At 40.0% G+C, this 20730-nt stretch overlaps 2 protein-coding genes across 4 annotated transcripts in view; both read right to left on the bottom strand.

Moving 5' to 3' along the window:
• Positions 1-549: 549 nt before the first annotated feature.
• LOC115055577 (dickkopf-related protein 1-like) lies at positions 550-2553 on the bottom strand. 2 transcript variants are annotated; one of them, XM_029521498.1, is made up of 4 exons: positions 2152-2553; positions 1854-1995; positions 1548-1682; positions 550-1436 (listed from the first exon to the last, which is right to left on the bottom strand). In XM_029521498.1, the coding sequence occupies exons 1-4, from the start codon at positions 2362-2364 to the stop codon at positions 1171-1173; spliced, it is 756 nt and encodes a 251-aa protein (XP_029377358.1). In that variant the 5' UTR covers positions 2365-2553; the 3' UTR covers positions 550-1170. The 2 variants fall into 2 exon arrangements, with proteins under 2 accessions (XP_029377358.1, XP_029377357.1); XM_029521497.1 differs by having other exon boundaries at positions 1854-1998.
• Positions 2554-7050: 4497 nt separating this feature from the next.
• Positions 7051-20730, bottom strand: part of LOC115055240 (cGMP-dependent protein kinase 1) — a 68360-nt gene continuing 54680 nt past the window's right edge. For both annotated transcript variants that reach the window (XM_029520899.1, XM_029520898.1), the window contains exons 8-18: positions 16994-17059; positions 14349-14423; positions 10470-10566; positions 10204-10343; positions 9522-9611; positions 8417-8558; positions 7991-8154; positions 7713-7835; positions 7554-7616; positions 7397-7463; positions 7051-7254 (exon numbers count right to left, since the gene is read on the bottom strand). In XM_029520899.1, the coding sequence (XP_029376759.1) occupies positions 7156-7254; positions 7397-7463; positions 7554-7616; positions 7713-7835; positions 7991-8154; positions 8417-8558; positions 9522-9611; positions 10204-10343; positions 10470-10566; positions 14349-14423; positions 16994-17059 (1126 nt within the window). In that variant the 3' untranslated portion in view covers positions 7051-7155. The remainder of the gene's footprint in view (positions 7255-7396; positions 7464-7553; positions 7617-7712; positions 7836-7990; positions 8155-8416; positions 8559-9521; positions 9612-10203; positions 10344-10469; positions 10567-14348; positions 14424-16993; positions 17060-20730) is intronic.

Below are 20730 nucleotides of genomic sequence, written 5' to 3' on the forward strand. Positions count from 1 at the left end.
TTGTTATTACCTCTTTGCAGTTATCATTTGATATAGCAGCATCCTGTCCTGTTTTTAGTGCTTGTCTCACGTCGCCCTAATGCGCCATCCTCTGCATCCATAGCAGGATGTGGCCTGCAGAGGCTCCAGTAATGACCCATTAAAGTACTATGTTAGTTGTAAGTATGTTTTCTGTGAGTGTGTGTGTCTGCACATTTTTTGGCAATTGTGTGTAATGAGTATGAGAAGCATATCTGGGCCAAGCATTTAAACCATCCACTGAGCCTTAACCACTGATTGGGCTCCGAGTTAAACAACATAGACTGATTGTTCAAATAACTCTTGCTTCTCTTCAAGAAATGGGATGGCTGGGTTTTTTGCCAGGTTTTTTTCCCAACCCATACCAGCCTTTAAGAGAATACTTGGACTAAATCTTTTAGCCCCTGAATGCCAAAGGAAAAATTATATCCTCAGTGAAACTATTTCCCCCGTGACATTTATTTTGGTTTTTTGTGACATAGTGGATCAGAATAAAACTATTGTCAAAAAATGAGGGGCAGAAAGAAGGACTAAGGTTATCACATGATGTTTAATAAAACAAATATATTCAAATTTTCTATATATAACATTTTCTTATAAAACAATATATATAACACATTTACAATGCATGCAGCACCATGTCTTTATAATACTGGTGTTGACAGAATTCAATAGCTCAATTAAGTGCCACCTCCAGGATATTATTTACAATACAGTAATTTACTGCAATAACTGAGGCTTGAAGTTCCATAAAAAGAGAAACAAAACAGCTCTGCCATTACCGATGACATGAATCGATGTTCCAAAGACTTCTGAAATGTCACTTCCTAGCTTCCGACTCCTCATCTTGTTGATGGGGAATTAGATCAGTTTACCTTGCTCTGTTGCATCCCTCTGGGTGTATCACTTTTCCATGGATCATGTCTAACCTTCCGGGTGCTGTGTTTGAGTCAGCAGCTTTGGCAGGAAAGAATGTCTTAGGTGTTGGTTGTCTTTGTATGTGTGTCAGCATCTCTGGTCTATGCAAGGTTGAGTTTTTGTAGTGTTTGTCAATGTCTCACTGGTGTGTGAGTTTGCCGGGTTGTGTGTCTCAGTGTGCGACAGCGTATCTGTCTGTGTGTGTGTGTGTGTACGAGGGTCTGCGCGTTCATGTCAGCGTCTCTGACAGGTGTGTAGGTTCCGGGCTGCAGTCCTGCTGACACTGTGGTCTCGTTCTCCTTTCTCAGGTCGGCAGGCCAGACCATCACCGCAGTCACAGCGCTGGAACAGCTCCAAGCCATGGGTGCCTTTCCTGCGGTGGCGTGTGCACACCTGGCCTTCTGTCAGCACAGGCTTGCAGATGCGTGACCAGAAGTGTCTGGCACAGCACAGACCCTCAGAGCAGTCTGCAGATCTCAGGCAAGCATCTCCCTCCTGGCCTAGAGATAGAGAAAAGAGAAGGATGAACACACGTTGCATGAAACAGTCCTTTATGAAAGTCTCTTGTGTCACTTGAGCGGAGCAAAACTTCATTTAAGCAGACAACTAACCTTTTGCTGCATGAGGCTGATGGCTGTGAGCAGTCGGGGGCCTTTTGGCCTGATGCTCCGTGGTGCTGTTGTGTTTTTGCCAGCCACTGATGATGGATGCATCTGTACCATCTAAATCATTTGCCTGGCAAACACCTAAGAGATTAAAGGACAGGGGGAAATAGGCATTTAGGGTATATATCTACATTACATTCACAGCAGCCATCCACCACTTTATACATGTTAGAATCCATCAGCGCATAAACAACCATGATACAATCACTTTTAAATGTTTGCTATTATATCTAATCAGATGCCTTTTCTCACCATTGCTGCAGCGGTTTCCTGCACAACACATGGAGTCCCGTGCGCAACGCTTCCGGATCTTGCGGCAGGGCAGGCAGGCCCCCCGGGCGTCGTTGCAGAATTCATCCCCTCCGCAGTCCTCATCGTCAGTGCAAACACCCGACTGCTATAGTATGATGTAGAACAAAAGGCAGTGCGTCATTAAAACGGTGAGATATTACCTGTAAAACTTTCTATGTGTGTAGTTTTCTTTTCTTTTTGTTTGGGGGGGCGGTCGTTGCGCACAGACTTGACTTTTACGCACAGGAATGTTCTTTACCTGCACTGTGTCCGCGGGTAATTTGTGTGCCACGCTCCCGGAGGGTGATGTGCGCGGACTCGGACTGACAGTATTTGTGCCTTTGCCAGTCGAAGCTCCGGGCAGGTTTTTGATGGCATTGGAGTTCATCAGGACTGTCCCCGCGTAAACGTCCCCAAAGTATCCAAAGAGCGTGAGGTACACAGCCAACAGCCGACGCGCTGGTGACTGCATGATTTCTCCCCCTTAAAACACAGTTGTGTTGCAAACACACACTAAAAAAATCGAAGAAAATAAATCAAAATAACAAAAAAAATAAAAAAATCCCTTCTGTTTTGCCGGTTAAGAAAATAAACAAACGCGTGACAACGTCCAAAGTGGCCTTGAATCCTGAATCCCAACGTTTCCGAAGTGCTTCTGCACGATGCTTGGAAAGTCTCCTGCCTCTCGGTCCTGGGATGATCTCTTTATACATGTGGACCTGTTTGTCTTCCCGCCCCTCACTGTGCACAACAAAGGAGGAGGGTGGAATTTCAAAGAGAGCCCCACTGTACGGAAATGGCCTTCTATTCTCCCTGCACAGGACTGCGCCTCATAACGTCCGCGTAATGATAATGACCTGAATGCCCATCACCCAGTGAGCAAAAATAACTTACTTTTGGACTTTACAGGACTGACACAGTCTGCTCTGGTGGAAACAAGCAGAAAAGAAAAAATCTTCCATAAAGCCATTAGTTTGAATACATTTCTTTTACTTTCATCAGAGTTGTGCGATATTCTCACCAACTGATTATTAGCATGATATAATTTTAACTAACTTCTCCTCAGACAAAAGCTGATTATGCGACCAAACATCTTAAAAGAATATATACACTTGTTTGTTTTATAGACCACTAAATCATGTGTTCAATTATGCATTTCTATATGCATGCCAGTGTTCAAGGCTTATTAATGGTCCATATTTTTATTTTAATGTCTTTCAGACCATTATGCATGTGTTTATTCTAAAAGGGCAATAGTGCATGCGAGAAAAATATTGCAGCACATTTCATTTGCGAGGTGACTTTATAGCTGCGGTAATAGCTCACCCAATATTCCTCCCAACGTGGGATCCAGCGGCTCTCTTCCTTCATAAACCCCTCAGTGTACAAAAAAAAAAAAAAGAAAAGAAAGAAAGAAACGGTTTGGTTATTCCAGTTTCTTTGACATTTAAGCACCCTGACTGCCCTTTGGCTGTGGGGATGACAGTGATTGAAGTTACTTGCTTCGATTAACTACTTCATTTGATCCCTCTGATTGCAAAGGGGGCAATTATCCTCCAAAGTGTGTTTGATTGCACCAGTGGCGCACATCAATGTGTAGGATATGCAGACCATTAAGGGGTGTGAAAAGTTTACCGAATTAATGGACTTCCGTGGTGAGGCCTTTCAGGGCTGACTGGCACTTTGAGATTAAAGGCGGCTTCGGATATCTGACCCTTTGGGATCCTTTGAGCAACGGAGGAGAGATCTGGTAATCTGGAAATGTTTGAATTAAACTGAAAATGATTTCATTGTGAATCCGACCAAAACCTCCCAACCGCGCCACGACTCTTTACCCCAAATCCCTCCTTCGACCTGTGTGGAAATCTGGTTTATTTCTTTGCAAAAAGATCCTGAAAATTATTAGACTAATCCAAACCGCCATAATGTTAGAAAGAGTGCTCGACCTGGAGGAAATAGTCTGTCGCCAATAATAATAATAATAATAATAATAATAATCTTAAACAACACAAAACAGACTGAGGTGTAACGCGTTCATTTCGGCAGCGTGTGATGACACCCAGTCCACAGGTGCCGATGTGCGTGACAGAGAAGGAGCCCATTCAGAAATCTTGGCACTTGGACGTCATCTGCTGGTCATCTGCGTGTGCGCGTCAGCAGGGAGATGCGCCGCGAACACCTGACAAACACACTGTAGCACTTTGCGTGTTTGAATTGCTGTATATCTTTTGAAGTAGTGCTTTTATCTCCACTTTACTAAATGTCAGTGCTGGCAAAGGTGAGCTCCTTTGATGCACTTTGATCCCCTTTGATCTCGCAGAAGTGTCACCCTGTTGTTATAGCTGAAGCCATTTCCCTGCACAGCCCCCCCCCCCCCCCCCTCACCCAACCATCACCAAAAAGATTTGTTGTGCGAATAACACCGAGACAAGAGAAGCTGAATCATCCGCACTTAGGACTAAGTGGATGACAGTAACTTTGGTACTGATTATTAAATCACAGGCGACCTGAGCCGGTTCACATCAGAGCCAGGCGTTTTTTTTTTTTTTTTTTTTTGGAGGGAGGGGATTTTTTTTTTATTTTTATTTATTATTATTATTATTTTTTGGGAGCATACAGCTCCCTCCTGTGGCAGTGAGAGCAAACTGACAACTCTCCATTCAACACGAGCAGTTCTTTTCAAATGACTAAGACAAACACCACTCAAAAGTATTGTTTTTTTTACTCTATAATTTTTAAAAATCTTACACGTGGCACTCTGCAAAATTAACGTACAGCAGAATAAACAACATAACACAAAGCAAACATCAGGTACCATCGCAGAAGGCGGCCAATATTAAGACTGAAAACCGGTGGTTTGGAAAGTGATGATGTACATAAGGCTTTGTGATACACATAACCTGCCTTTGATGCTGTAAAATTCAGCGTGCAGAACTAAAATTTATGTCATTTGCAGCTCTCCGTAGACATTGGTCATCGATTTATTAATGCACTTTAAGTGTATGTGTTTATTCGGCCTTTTCATGGATGAAATATGAGTTGGTGCTGTTCAGGCTTTTTCAAAACAAACCATAAAATTAAAATCTGGATGACGATGATGATCAATGGTAATATACAGTCAGAAATTTTCAACTGTGGCAAACAATCATATTGTTTTCACATTGAGGAAAAACTGCAAGTCATTCTTGCCATCTCTAAATGCTCAGATCCCTGAAACAGATGACAGATGGTCCCTCTGAGCTTAAGATTTCATGTTCACGTCTTATCAGACCAGCTGTGGTTGATGTCAAAAGATCAAATTAGATACCTAGAGAAAAAGCATATCATTGCAGCTATATCAGACTGTTTTTTCTTTTTCGAATTTCACTTGTCATAAATATTCCTGTGAGAGAATTGAAATGAGTGAAGCAGGAAGTTGATGTCATACACACTTCTGTGTGCCACCAATTGACTAGAAATTCTCTTTCCAAGGTGATTAATGTGTTTATTAGATAGAACAAAGGAGAAGACGCAGCCATCTAAGAGGACACATATGTTTTTGAGGTTTATATGTGTTCATGCAGCATTGAAAAGGTTTGTGATGTTAATTTTGTATGCCATTGATTTAAGGCACTTACATTTCTTCTGATCTTATGCTAGTACACTTTTTAGGTGACGAGTGGGATGAGAGACCACGGAGTTAGACTGCCGAACCTGTGACTTTCACAAAATATAATCAGCATTTTCTCTTGTGGTCTGTCTCCACAAGACATTTTAAAATTGCTAGAAGACGGTGTTAAAGTCGAGGAAGTCTTCAGATGATGTGGACGTGGTCAGTTTTGCCTCTCAAGATGGGGGTGGTTAATTTATACGGATGAACTTGGTGCAACATGGCAAAACCTATTACAACACCATAATTAATACCACTGAGCACAATCCAACATGGTGTCAAGTGATATCAGACAAATATTCACTCAAGTTTACAAATTGATACAATTCCCAATTTTCTAAAGAAGTCAAGTACATTATAAAGAAACCAAGCACAAAAAAATCACTATACAAAAACAATAACCAGTACTGTCATTTCATCTCTTATCATAATTTATCGATAACAGCACCAAAGACATTGAAACCATGTTCACAGTTATATCAGAACAACACAGGAGCAAATAGAGGATGTCCCATTTGGTTGGATGGGAAGAGGCATTTGGGTGGTTTAAAAACAAAATGAAGAAGGATGTAGGTAGAGAAGCACTTAAATGCATGTTTAAAAGCATGCTAAAGAAAATATAAAGTGTGACTTCATCTACCGAAGCTTAAAATTACCTAGAACTGCTGATTTTCTCAGTTAATGGTCTTGAGTGCATAATGACAGATTGCTTCGTGGAAACTCTAGCTGACATTTCATGTGTGTTGGTGTGTGATTCAGTAAAATTTGAGCAGGGCACTTGAAGAGTCACATCTCTTTCGACTGAATGCACATTGTTTGTGCTTTTCAAGATGGTTTTATCTCATGTTAAGTGTACTTCTATGTCAGACCAGTAATGTTCATTTGTTGAGGATGTAGCTTGTAAATTCAAATACTGTGTACCGTACAGTAAGAAGAAAAATAGCGACATTCAGGTTAGTCTCGAGCACTTGATGTCAGGTTTACTTGCAAACTGCAGTATGCAGATCTCTGAAAAATATCCAAATCTGCAGCAAGCAGCTGCAAGTCAAAAAACAAGGGCAGAAACACGATACAACCTCCCGAAGTCCACCACGTATTTCCTTGAATATTGTAGAAAACAAAACAGAAAATGAAAAATCTGTCATCAGCCTTTTATCTTTAACAGCAGTCCATCCCCACACTTTCACACTCTTTTTTTAACCTAAGGACCAAAACTTAGACTGACAATTTCATTCACCCACAAAACACTTTTGCCTTTAACAGGAGGAAACCTGGCTCCATCATCAGACTCTGTGTATGTGTGTGTGTTTATCCCTGCACTCTCTTTGCCTGCGCCTTTAGAGCTGAGCGTAAGACAACACTGAAGAAGTGCTACAGCAGTCCCATTATAAATGCTTGATCCAGAGCCACAGTGAAATAAAGGCATATCGGTGACCCAGAAGGTTTGCCATCCTTATGTTTATCAGCTTTTCCATATCCTCGCTTTCATTTTTTACTGCAAGTTTTTGCTTTTTTTTTTTTTTTTTTTTCTTTAGAGCACAGCCAAATCCTCTAGACGGCCTCCAAGCAAACAAAAGATCAGTCTCTTTTGGTTTTAAGGGAGAGAAGAGAACTTCAAAAATCTACATCCCAGCCAGAGTTGTCATCAGGAGGTGGGTCTTCATTGTCCTCTGGGAAGCTGTCAAAGTTACTCGTGTCGACTGCTGATGTGACCTGGTAGGAAGACAGAAAAATCAATCACGTAAAGAGTAAACATTTAGACAACAAACTAACTTTGAATAAGGGATTCACTATAAAAGAAGAACTGCATTAGTCTGGAGTATAAGGAGAGAGGCTATCAGCAGTGTGCACTTACATTAGGGATAATAGGAGGCGTCAATGTCCCTTTCTTCAAACCCTCCCAGTTAAAGCCCTCAAACCATCTAAAAAGGAAAACAGCATAAATGCCACACAACTATACTATAAAAAAGAATTATTTATAACTTGGATTGTATTCATTTATAAGACCCTACTTGTGCTTTTGAATGTCTTTGACACCATTTTTCAAGTTTCCCAGTCTTTCAGAAGGATTATCCCTGTAGTTGGAAGAACAAGATGGCTGTTCAGCACAGACACACACACACTGCTTAAATTAATTAGACAGAATCACCATTTGAATTGACTGCGCTCACCTGCAGAGCTTTTTGATTAGGTTGGCAGCATTTTTGGTTATTTTCTTTGGAAATTCGATCATGTCAATGCCTCTCAGGATGATGTTGTAGGTTTTCATAGGATCAGGCCCAGAGAATGGGGGGCTGAAAAAATGAGGCCGAAAGTCATTTCTTTCTTGTTAAAGAAAGCATCGTCGTGGGGAAGTCAATCTTGCTGTGAATGTTACCCTACAATATATGCTAGAAAAAGGCATGCTTTATTAATTTGCTTTCATAGATGTCCCCAGGCTTGTGCATACCTGCCAGTCAAGAGCTCAAACATGAGGATTCCTAGAGACCAGTAGTCAGCTGAGATGTCGTGGCCCTTGTTCAGAATGATTTCTGGTGCCACGTACTCCGGCGTCCCACAGAAAGTCCACGTCTTTTTCCCAAAGCCAATCTTCTTAGCAAAGCCAAAATCCACCTGAAGAAAAGAAATATTTCATTCTGTCAGTTCTGTTAAGCTGAACAAGAATTACATATACATTTCCACATATTTTTATCTGATTGTATTCATTTTTATGTTATAACCTAAATTATGACATTTTTTATATTCCACATTTACTAGACTTTTATTTAGGTTGATTATGAGCCAGGTTTCATTACATACACCGAAACAGCATTATGGAAATGTTTGCTTTTCTCTTCATATACTGTTTGTTAGTTGCAGTTTCATAGTTTCTGACCAGTTTGGCGTAGCCCCTGTGGTCCAAAATAAGGTTTTCTGGTTTGAGGTCTCTGTAGATGATTCCTTTGGAATGCAGGTAGGCAAAGGCCTCGACTACACATGCTGTGTAAAACCTGGTGGTTGCGTCCTCAAAGGACCCCCTGGAAACACACATGGACAACAGAACTGAAGCGTGTATACATTAAAGATGACAGATAGGTAGCAAATTGGCTTCATACTGGCAGATAACTGCCGTATTCAAACAATGAAGACAAACCAGGGCCTATACTACAAAGCAATGTCAACATACACAGGAGATCTTCTCATTATGTAGTTTGAATTAACTCAACTCTTGATTGTCCTGATAACCAGTGCTATGAAGTTGGTTATCAACTAGTTCAGTTAGCCAGGTGTTTACCTAATCAAAGCCAATCCCATTTGACATTGGGTGAGGGTGGGGTAAACCTTGGAAAGTTGCCAGTCCATTACTGGGACAACACACAAAGACAATAAACATTCACACTCACATTCACACCTCCAGGCAATTTAAGATCACCAATGAATATAAAATTCATGTCTTGGGATGCCTTTGGTGAAACACGTGACTTTCTGTTTAGGCAACTTTATACAAACTGCCATCAGAAACCCATTTCCCTGGTTTTCTCTGCTGGTTTTACAATAACAATGCAAATTTAACTTTTAGTAAACCCACCTAAAACTAAAGGTTAGACCATTAGAGACCTTTTCAGGATCATTTGACAAAGATTACATATGTACTGGATGAGTGCCCCAGCTAGGTTCATCTGTTTCAATTTTTTTTTTTTTAAATTATGCTATCTATTCCAATAGTGAATAAAATCGAAAATAAGCCCTAGACTACCCTATCCTTGCTGTAGCAGTCCATGTTGAAAAATGAATTTATAATTAACGTGGCACATCTAAATGAGTGAAAGTGTAAAGAACAATGGCAATCTTGCAAATGAGCAGGACTCAAATAGGTTTTAGAGCTATTACTGAAATGACAATACATGCTTCAGGGTTGTACTCAGTGTTGGTAACGGGTAGCAGAAACAATTCTATTCAATTCTATTCAATTGTATCTGGCCTGTTGTGACAGAGCTCACCGGTCCCGAAGAATGGTCCACAGCTCTCCACCTAAACACGCCTCCATCAACATGTAGAGATACTTGCTGTCCTTGAAGGTTCTGTATAGTCTGAAAACACAAAAGTGAATAGATTATGTTTTATCAAAACAACAATGGCATAAAAACCCCAAAACAAAACAAACAAAAAAAAAAGCCCAAAACATTTGTCAGATGCCACAGATAATTTAACATTAGTTGGGCAGGATGCGATTGTAGATCAAAATTCATCTATTTTTTTTTACGCAGTACATATTTAGAAGTAGGCCCATCTGTTATTTACTTGATTTTTGTTACTACAGCTAGATAATGAAAAGTTTAATTTATATCAAGCTTGAGTGTTGCATAGTCGTCTAAACTGCTGTATCAACAAAACCAAAAAAGAAAAAAAAAAGTGGATTCTTTGTGTTTTTTATTCTCTTTCATTGTCAACGGAAGGAGGGGCATTTTTCCACTTGACAGAAAATAAAAGCATAAAAAACATTTTCACACCCAAGCACGCATATTCATTCTGTAGTAGAAAACAGTTGACATGGGATGAAAGCTTTATTAACATGGCAGAACTCTGTGGAGGAAATCAAGCCAATGCCATTCTGGCTCTGAGGTAATAATGACCAGTATATTATTTCTATTTCCTTTGAGTGAAGCTGTTAAGGCAGTGTACCTAACAATAAAGTCAGAGTGGGCCTCTTGCATGATGAGCTTCTCTGAACGAATGTGTTCCTGCTGTCTCGTGTCAACAATGTGCCTCTTCTTCAGGATCTTCATGGCGAAGGTTTTGTTTTCATCGCTCTTGAGCTGAACCTGTAATGAAAAGGAAAGGAAGAAAGTCACACACAAAGGTAAGCCATAACAAAGCTGAAGCTTGTTCACCAATTACAAGAATGCTAGAGAAAAAAAGAAAAAAATCACTGTGCAGCTCTTCCTTACCAACTCAACACGTCCGAAGCCACCAACTCCCAGAGTGTCAATAATATTGAAGTCAGCCAGGTTGAGATTGAAGAAAAACGCATTCTCTGCTTCATATCTGTTGTACCAGGAAAAAATAGGCAGGGTACAGGATTAAAGATGAGAAGAAGGGTGAAAGAAGAGATAATCCACTTTCAATCAACTGAGACAAAGTATCCGTTTCTCTTTGAGCTCATTTGTTTGCAAATCTTACAGGATTTAATCTATCAAGGATGTTATTGAGGATGTGGAGTGTATAAATATGAACGTGCGAACAGGATGTATTTGTATTTCATCCTTTGGCAAACCGCTTCGACCTACGTTTGAACACAGACAAGCAATCCCCAGCCCGTCCCCCTTCTTGATAGGAAAGAACAAAGACGACGTGTGCACCGGACACACTGTGTTTGGCTCTGAAGATATGCCTTGGCACTGTTGCTGACCGCCCCAGAACGCCATCGCTGACCTGCACATGTTGGCAGCGGGCACTGTTTCCGCGTGTCCAACCCTTATCCCCAGATGCCCCCCCCGTATCTTTTCTGGTTATTGTTTGATCCAGACAGAGTTTCATCAGCTCAGTCTCTGGATCAGTGGGCTTAGGACAGATCTGAGCCTGAAGAGATTTTTTCTGGGTCACTCAGAACATGCTACTGTCGTCCGGCCTCTCTCTCAACAAGCACAGCTGCCACGGACAAACATTTATTGGAAATACCTCTGCATGTTTAGGTAGCAACGAGTTCTTCCGTCGCAGAGCAGCAGAGATTAAGTTTATTTCCCTGAAACTAAGTTAAACAATGAATCACTCCACGAGCAACCATTCTGGATTTGAATTTGATGAATAAAATGGCAAGATGAGATGTCTTACTTCATATTTAGCTTGCATGGCCATTTGAGATGTGCAATGAGACTTTCACTCAATACGATCCAGCAGGTATAATGTTAACGCTGTAAGCCAGAACAACAAAGCCCTTTCTTTGATCTGAATGCCAGTGGAAATTGTGATTGCACGTGATGGTAGGTTACAGAGCTTGTGTTTCTCAGAAAAACACAGTGTTACCAGGACAGTCACTGTTTATTTGTGTGTGTATAGGAATTATTACTATCATGTGAGATGCTCAGGTGATCCTTTCATGTAGTTCTCCCTTCCCATTCACTGGAAGCCAGCCCAGAAAGACTCACTACTTAAGGAAAGGACGAAGGGAAGTGATTGAGAGGATGGGAATTACATTTTTTAAGTTTATAAGTTCAAGGGTACTGAATAATTTGCATCGCATTGAATTACAAGTGCATGCACACAAAGGAAAACGCACACTGTGACTATGAGGTGAGGACATGTGTGCGGGTCCTGTTGATGAAGGAGATATTGCCAATTCTGCATTGATTTTAGTTGGTCAGGATGATTTTACTTTGTTATGGTCCTCAATCGTTAAACGGGAGCCAAGTATTTGTCCAGCAGATGGCAGCAATGCTCCATTAAATGTATCAAAACAGGTAAACAGCTGAACCCGATATTTAACCATGAACCATGAAATGAAGCCATAATGAAAAGAAAAATATCAACTTTGAAGAAAATAAAATTAATTAAAGTTATCCATTTTGTCCCAGGATAAACCCCTGCAACGATTCATGGCTTAACCCATGACAAATGACGATCAATGATCCCTGGAGATATTTACTGCCACTGCAACACATGCTCTGCTAATGTTTTATTTCAAACAGGCAGAAATCAGCACTTAACTAACTTATCTCTCTGCTGTGACAAAATAGATATTGGAAATATGAATACTGGTGAGCAGATGCAGACTCAGACCCAGAAGCCAAATTAAATATAAAATATAAAGATACATATATAAACCACAGACCTCAGCTGCATCTAGCACTGACAGGTAACCCAGGTTAGTTATATATCTCATATATATTTGAGGAGACTCTTGTGAGGTTAAAATAATTTCAAATTCTTTCCTGTTGCGTTGCAAATCCATTACTTGCACTCACCACAATACAAAGTGCTTACCATGGGTCAAGTAGCACCCCAGTGGGTGATAAGGTGTATCGGTAAATGGATGAGCTCATATATAATGACGCAATCCCCATGTGTCCTTGTTTGTGCGTTGTGTAGTTATTCTCGTTTTTCCTTTGCTCTGGGTTCATCTTGGTCTTGCCTGATTCGAAGCTGGCTTGATAAGAGGCACTTATTTATGAGTAATTCCTGCTTAATGAACTTCAGTTGCTGAACCAACAGAAATGCTGAGTCATACTGGGGATTATTTACTATCATGAATCTTCAATCACCTGGAGTTTAATTGATGGATGAGTCATGTTAAGCAGCAAGAAGAAAGTTTTATAAATCTAGAGATGAGGCCTTTGAATGGCACTTAATTGACACCAGTTTAATTGGAATAGTAACAATGGACAGTCAATAGTTGACGGGTATGGTGGGAGAAGAGGGACCACGCAAAACGGGGATATTGCATTTCAGGGAAATGCGACTCATAAGCCCAGTCTTATTTTTATGCATGTATAAATTGGAACTTAACATTACAACTGAGATGGATGCACACACTCTACGTTATGTAGAAGTGTATGAAGTCCCCCCCCTCCTCCCCCGCAGAGAGGAGCGGCGTCTTGACAAAAAAAACATTGGCACATGTAAAACAAAGCAAGCTCCAGAGAGCATGTCTTTGAAGAAAAGACCTGTCAGCCTCACAGAGAGCAGCTGTAGTTTGCGGTATAGCTACAGCATTGCTGCATGGAACCTATCCACTGTGACCAATTAAAGATCGTTTCCATCTGTGGGATTTCTTCTTCTTCACCAAGAAACAAATGATGCTCCACTGGATGACAAAACACGAAGAAGCTACCAATCAGACTGAAAATGGCTTTGATTTGACAGATTCCAAGGGAGCAGAGGAACAGAGTGGCTCTAAAGTAAAGTTCTACAGAGAACGCGGCAGGTGACAAGCTTGAGATTGTAGATCTGTTATTTTTATTTGCAAACTCAATCACAGATTAGCTTTCCCTCAGACCAAGACAGGGGAAGAATAAGCCAGTGAATGCATACTGCGGGTCTCTGTACCACCCAGGGTTGAATGCCAGACGCCAGCCACTGCTTACCATCGTCTCTGCTTCTTCTGCACCTCTATCCAACACATTAAGTGGTGTTATGTTCTGGTCTTTGCTTATTAAATGCCCGCGACTTGCAAAACACAACTGACAAACTGCAGGAGTCAGAAGTTCCAAACGTCAGATAGAAGTCTAGTTTGCTTCGTCACACGTCGTGTTCTCTCCATTCCACCTGTCCTGTCCAACTATTTGCATCTCTCTCCCCGTCTGCGGCGATAAGCTGCTTCTGCTCTCTCGCTCTCTGTAATCTGTCATTACCAGGTTCTTGTTTCTCCTCACCTTGACTTGTGACATAGTATGAACGTGCTAGGTATCAGATTATGCCAACATGTGGCTGTCTGTACCCCGAAAATGCCCACCTCAGTGCCAAGGTGTCCTGTGCTTCTGTGTTCCTATTCTCTTGTTTCCATAGCAACAATAAATAGAGTAAATTAATTCCTTCAGAAATAGAGGTGAAGGTCACAGCCTCTGTCTTCTGGATATTTTCTAGTTATGTAATGGAACTAAACGCACAATGCATTAACCGATGGCCTGGAGCATGTTTGTTTATAAAACATTTAGGCTCGTATGTGATCATGAATATGGTGCAATTTTTAAAATTCAATAGCTGAGAATGATGATAAAGTCGTGAAGTCAAAATAAGAAATAATTTCCTCAAGAAAGCGTAAGATAAATGTTAATATTTTTCATATAGGGCAATATAGTGAGTATTCAGATGGATCGTAATAATCGTCTTACTTGGCTTTGGCATCAGCATCTTCATGGCCTTTACTGGACACATCCTCCAAACCTCCAATCAGGTGCTTGAATGAACTGCAACACGGACAGTAAATGTTACTGCACATCAAAAAGCATTTAGTTGGTTCAATAATCTACAACAGAATGTTCTTTACATGCAGGTTGGATGAATGAAGCAGTTTGTACATTTCAGGGAAAATGTCTAAGAGGCTGGTATACGGGCAGATACAGTCATTGAAACATCAGTTACCATTAAATATTTATCAGTCTGCATTTAGAAACAAGCAAAACAGCATTTTGGTTGTACACCTCTGAAAAGCAGTCAGATTGCTCTGTCCAGACTCAAATGTTTTGGAGACTTTAAGGGAATCTCATAGAAGCAAAAAAAAAAAAAAAAAAAAAAAAAAGTTTTTTGGTTTTTTTTTTTCATTCAAGTGTAAAATTTTAAACTTGATAAAACGAAATTAGTGAATCAGTCAACTTTATTTGTTATTGCATTTATTCAATGAAATTAAATGAATATTAAATCAGTTCAAATATATTAAGTGAACCGACTAAATTCAATTATATTGCGTAATCATAGGCTGAAAAAAATAAAACAGTAAATTCACTTACTGCTAAATTTTCATTAGTTTAGTTTGACAATGGAATACTTCAGTTGTGGCCAGTGTCCTTGAACTCGAGGAACCAATTGTTTTTCATTCTTGAGGTACAAAAGACAAGACCACCTTATGGTGATTGTGACATGTCACGCTCATGTGTGATGGCTGAAAGGAGCTAAGCAGCGATTTTAGGGACAAAAGTAATAGCTACACATCAATTTTATACTGAATGTATGAATGAATGAATGTTCGTCCAGTAGCAGTAAGTTCTTATTTAAGGAATGGGAAAAAAAAAACAAAACAGTTAATTTTAATAAGCATGTCCACAGTGGATATAAAAGTTAAAGAAATATGACAATTACATGTCAACTGCAGATTAGTAGGTAACATAAAAAACTAACTTGCTGAAATAAAGTCCTCCAAACTTGGCTGCCTATGCAAGTCTCCAACCATCCTGGAAGAACAACCAACTGACGCAGTTCTCATGCAAGGGTCATCAAGCTGTCAACCAGAAGATGAAGTACATCTGGTGTTTTCTCCCTTGGAGACCAAAATGCCTGTGAGCTGGGACTGTTTCCGAGCTGAGCTTTTCTTTATACGTCTGGCTTCCTACGATTTCTATTGAGTTTGTTTTTATTCTGTTTCTTTCCCATTTTCTCCTCCTTTTGCTTGAGCACAACTCCCAATTATCCTTTAGGGATCTTTTCAATATAGAGCTATAATATTTAATTCTAATCTCTAATCTTACACATGCATGGACATTCATAAAATACACAACAACTCTATAAAAGAGATTGGCCAAGTGCCTTAATATAACTTTGTTATGAAATGGCGCTATAGAAATAAATTTTATTTGGTTTATTTGATTTTATTTTATTTGATAGAAAACAATGCGCAAACAAACAACAGCTGGCTAGCTGTAAAACACACACAATGGGCATTGTGGGTTATTGAAATATTCACTTCTTGCTGCTAGGACAGACAGAGATTGACTGCCTGTCCTAGCAGCAGTAATCACCTGTGCTGGATGACTCACTCAGTATCCCCTCTAATATCTCTAAGGATGGCCATTCATGCTCACTGTGTTCCCTAAGGCCAAAGGGAGGCCCTTTGTAAACCGATATCATCTCCCCCCCGATGCCCAACACATCATTCTCTATTCTCACCACATTGATTCATGCAGGAGCTCCTCAGGGACTAGCTTTTCCTTCATATAGAAAAGTAAGATGAACATCTTTAGGGCTACATTACTCTGTTTTACAGTATGATTTCAGCATAAAAACTTTTTTTTTTTTTTTGCAGTTAAAGAATAAAACATTATTCATGCACAAATTAGAAAAAAAATAAAAATATAATAATAATTCTCTATGTTAATTAATGACAGATTTCAAACCTGCCTTCTTCGCAGCATGTCTGAATTTTTAAGCTTTTTGTGCCTGGATCTGGAAATCATTTACATGAGAAGTAGTTGAGCCCTGTACATAGAAGTCATACCAATCAGCATATTTCAGGTGATTGTGCTATTTTTCATATCGCCTAAATTTTATGAGCAGCTTATTTATAGAGGCCATTCCACTTTGGCTGACAAATTAACGCTGTAGCCATAAATGGCAAAATGTAGTGTGCAGCAGAAAGCCGTTACATTATCATGAAATATTTGTTATATTATAACAATAAACAAATCAGTTTTCACCAGAAAAAATAACATTCAGTATAAGGTGGTGATGTGGAATACTTCTGAACATACACAACTAATTAGTCACAATAATGAGTGTATTAATGCAATGTAAATATGTGCCACATTCATCCCCTAAGGTGTAGAAATTCATTTCATGCTGATGTCTACTTCAAAGGTAGCACTTGAATAGCCTGTTAGCCAAGAATAGCCAAGAAAATGCACTTCCCTGACAAATAATGAGCTAAGCAGAAATTGTGGAGTAGATCTGCACACTTACTCGTAACAGGTCTAAATCAATGAAGCTGTGACCCAGTGCATCTCTTCAATTAAAAAACAAAAAACAAAACAGCTTTATTGACACTTACTCTCTGTCAATGACTAAACAGGTGACTGCCTCTGCTGCAATAACGTTGGCTGTCCTGATGTCCTCCCTGGAGAAAAAAAGATCACACACACGTTAGCCAAATGACCACTTTTGATTTGCAGTGTACACTCATCATTAGCTCACAAGGTGTGTTGATTTGAAATTCTATCTGAGACGTAAGAAAGTGGCACCAGCTAAAACCAAATACTTGTACAGAGTAATATAGACAGCAATGTCTTATTCAACTGCCTTCACTTCATAAGTGGCACCAGAAGGCAATGAAACAATCAGTCTTCAACAAGCAACACACAGCAGTGCATGATTGGCATTACTCTTTATCATATTTGACATCAGGTTCATCTTCCTCTGACGATAACGCTTCTTCAGAGGAGTCGCCCCAATCGCATGAATCCTCTGAGTCTGTATCCCAAGAGTCCATCCTTCCCTGTGTAAAACGTTATGCGCTCAAGTCCCACGACAATAAGCTCTATCCGTGAATGAGCACACTGCCCAGGGCAGCCCCCCCCCCCAACAAAAGGCACGTCTGTAGTACTAGTATGATAAATCTCCAAGCCAAGCACACTATTATCTGCTTTAAGGCGGACTAAAATATTACAAAAAGACAGGAGATGCTTTGAGGGAATCCCCATAAGAAGATTATTTCATGCCCCATCGCTCTTAAAAAAAAAAAAAAAAAAAAGTTCATTCTTCGGAGCGAATCGCGAGCTCAGCAGACTCTTCTCGAGATTTGAAGAGAGCTGATTCAATTCTGTGCCTGATCTGAACTCACAAACATATGGCAATCTATTTCAACGGGCTGAGGTGGCAAATCCTCCTCTGGCTATGTCAACGCCCTCTGCTTTCCATCCTCCAAACACATACATGCACACCCTGCCTCAGCCTTCCTGCTGACCCCACTGAGTAAAGGCCACAGCTGGTGGGGGAACAACGATCTTTGAAAGGTAAGGACTACAGAGGAGAAGAGAGGATGGCAGTGATGGTGTCAGGGACACGGGATATAATAACAGATGACTCTTGGGCCCCACTGGATAACATAACTGACGGCATTTCATTCACGTCTGATAAGCTCCTATGACATGCATCAATGTTCTTTGCAAAATACTCTGGCCAACGCTGCTCCACCTGTTCTCCGGGTTTCCCACCACTGCATTCCTCTCCATTCACACAAGAACACTTTAAATCTTAATAAGCATGCTAATTGGTGAAAGAACAACAATTGTCCCAGTTTGGATGAAGACAATGTGTTACATCATTGTTGTTAACCTTGATTGTGTGATAATTAGTTTGGGGAACCGGAGTCTCGATGAGTGGCACCCAGTGGGAATTACTTCTGAATGGTTCATCACACGTGTCTGTTACATTGTGTAACTTAGCTTGATTTAATGCATCGCAAGAAAAGAGAAGAGAAGAGATGAACTTTTTTTAAAAATTATTAAGACATTAAATAAATTATATTCAGTCTGATCATAATATGGTTTAATCGTATCATTATTAAAATATTCAGAAGCTGAGTGGAGAGTCATCTCACTATGTTAAGAGCTGTTGAAGTACAAATGTTTGCACTGTGCTAGCTGTGAATATGCCACTAACAATCTGCCAGCTGTAGAATCACTTCTACACGTCTACACATTTTATGAAGTAACTGACAAACAACTCGAAACAACCTTTACTACTATACTAACTTCAACTCAACATCTTGCCTTTTTTATCCATTTTTTTAGTGCGCCTGCAGATACACCCACCAGGTTTTATCAGCAGTGTCTACGAGCGACGGCAACACCTACAATCGGCTACATGAGGTAATTTGTTTCATAAAAGTAAGTATACAGCGTGCATGTCAATTACTATCCATGGTGATACAACAAAACAACACAACACTTTGGGCTATACTGAAATAGTGGTTACATAAGTGTGAATCATCCTTAAGGGACCTCCAGGGTCTGATATTAGAGAGCAGCCTGTTACACCTGTCCCCCGCTGCTGAACTGTAGCTGAGAAAAACAACTTAGTGCGCCTGTTCATACAGGCGGAGTGAAACACAATCACTGAACAATATCCGTCAGAATGATTCATTTGCACAATGTGGAGCCGATGTCGTCCACTAAGCCAGAGATGGTTCGGCAGCACAAGAAGACGTGCACTGCAAAACGGACACAAGCAGAGACGCACTGAAAGCAGCTGCATGCTGTGTGTGGAATGTCCTTTGGACTTACACAGGAGGAAGCCTGCGGTGTTGATTTCCAGTAGATGTTTGAAATGAACATGGTAATTGGACAATGACCTGATGTCCTGGGAAGGGGGTTATGGAAATAACACACATGCTAGGGGGCCGAGTGGACCGGAGCAGTAGCTTGTGAGGGAAATAAAACACTTATGTAAATGGCTGTTCTAAAGTTTGAGCAGCTTTTCCCCATTTCAAGCTAATTTACAGCGTTTGATTTACATATCTGCGTGATTTGCATGATAGAAGCATATGACCACTTTGCAAGGCATATTATTCACTTTTATATTATAAATATTTATTACAATTTCAGGCAGCCACTGGCTCTAGTTTATGAAAATCAAATTTAATTGAAAAGCACTTCCGTATTGGTGCATTAATTTTCTCTTTTCCAAGCTCCTGCATCCAAGAGATAACTGTCAATGATAAGCTGCTGAACTCTATTTTAATTACAAGCTATGTTGCTCAGATAACACGGACAGTGTGAAAAATATCATTTAGAGAGGTTACTTCCAAGTCTCAGATGTCTGATTTGGCGACAACCAAATGAACACACTGAAATATTTTAATGCTGCACAAGAACAAGAACTTTTGTGGCAGTTTTTCTCCTTCTCTCAAATCTTTGCTTCAATATGCAGCTGACAGATCGAGCTCCCAGAATGATACATAATGGTAAAATTGTTGGTTATTGCGAATTCAGAGCTGTAGCTACAGCTGACTCTCAGTACTTTCTCAAACAATGTTGTTTTCAGCTCCACAATCTTTAACTCCCTCCCCAACCCCATTTTTGGCTTCCAATGCCTAAAATAAATTTTTGGCCTTTGGGAGAGACGAAAGGAGCAGTTTCTTTTCATAACTGCATCACAGCACAAAAATTGTGCATGATTCCACATGAAAAACGGAGGACAATGCAATTCCCACTTAAAAATGACTCTCAAGCAGCTGAAAAAAAAAAAACAAAACAAAACAAAACAAAACAAAAACATTTGGTAGTTGGTTTTCATGCTGCGACTGTGAGAATGGAGGAATGTTAAATATACAGAGGACACAAAGAAGAACACATGGCAGGAATATAAAACATAGTGATTTGTATTTAATGTATAATTTTTTTTAAAAAAGCTCTGGCTCAAGCAGATAGGCTAAAGGACTGAAGTTATGGTTTGGAGTAAAGGAAAAGAGACGATTTTGTAAAACTATCCTGAGAACAGCAACCTCAGAAGTAAAAATGCAAAATTTATGTCATAACAACCTCTGGCAAAGCTCTGATTCAAGCCCAACTTTTGTTGCAACACAGTTCAAATTTCACAATTGCACAAGTCAGCAATTGGCATGCTAGAATGATAGTGTAACCTTATAATAATGAGAATAATGAGAAGAAATCTAATGATAAACCAAAGTACTGCAGAAATTTAGAAACCGATGCGCAATAGACAATAACTCATAAATGTAGGTACTCAGAGGAAACACATCCAAAAGTAAAAATTTTATGGCTCTCT

Source organism: Echeneis naucrates, chromosome 15 (assembly GCF_900963305.1).
Source record: "Echeneis naucrates chromosome 15, fEcheNa1.1, whole genome shotgun sequence".
Classification (NCBI taxonomy): Eukaryota; Metazoa; Chordata; class Actinopteri; order Carangiformes; family Echeneidae; genus Echeneis; species Echeneis naucrates.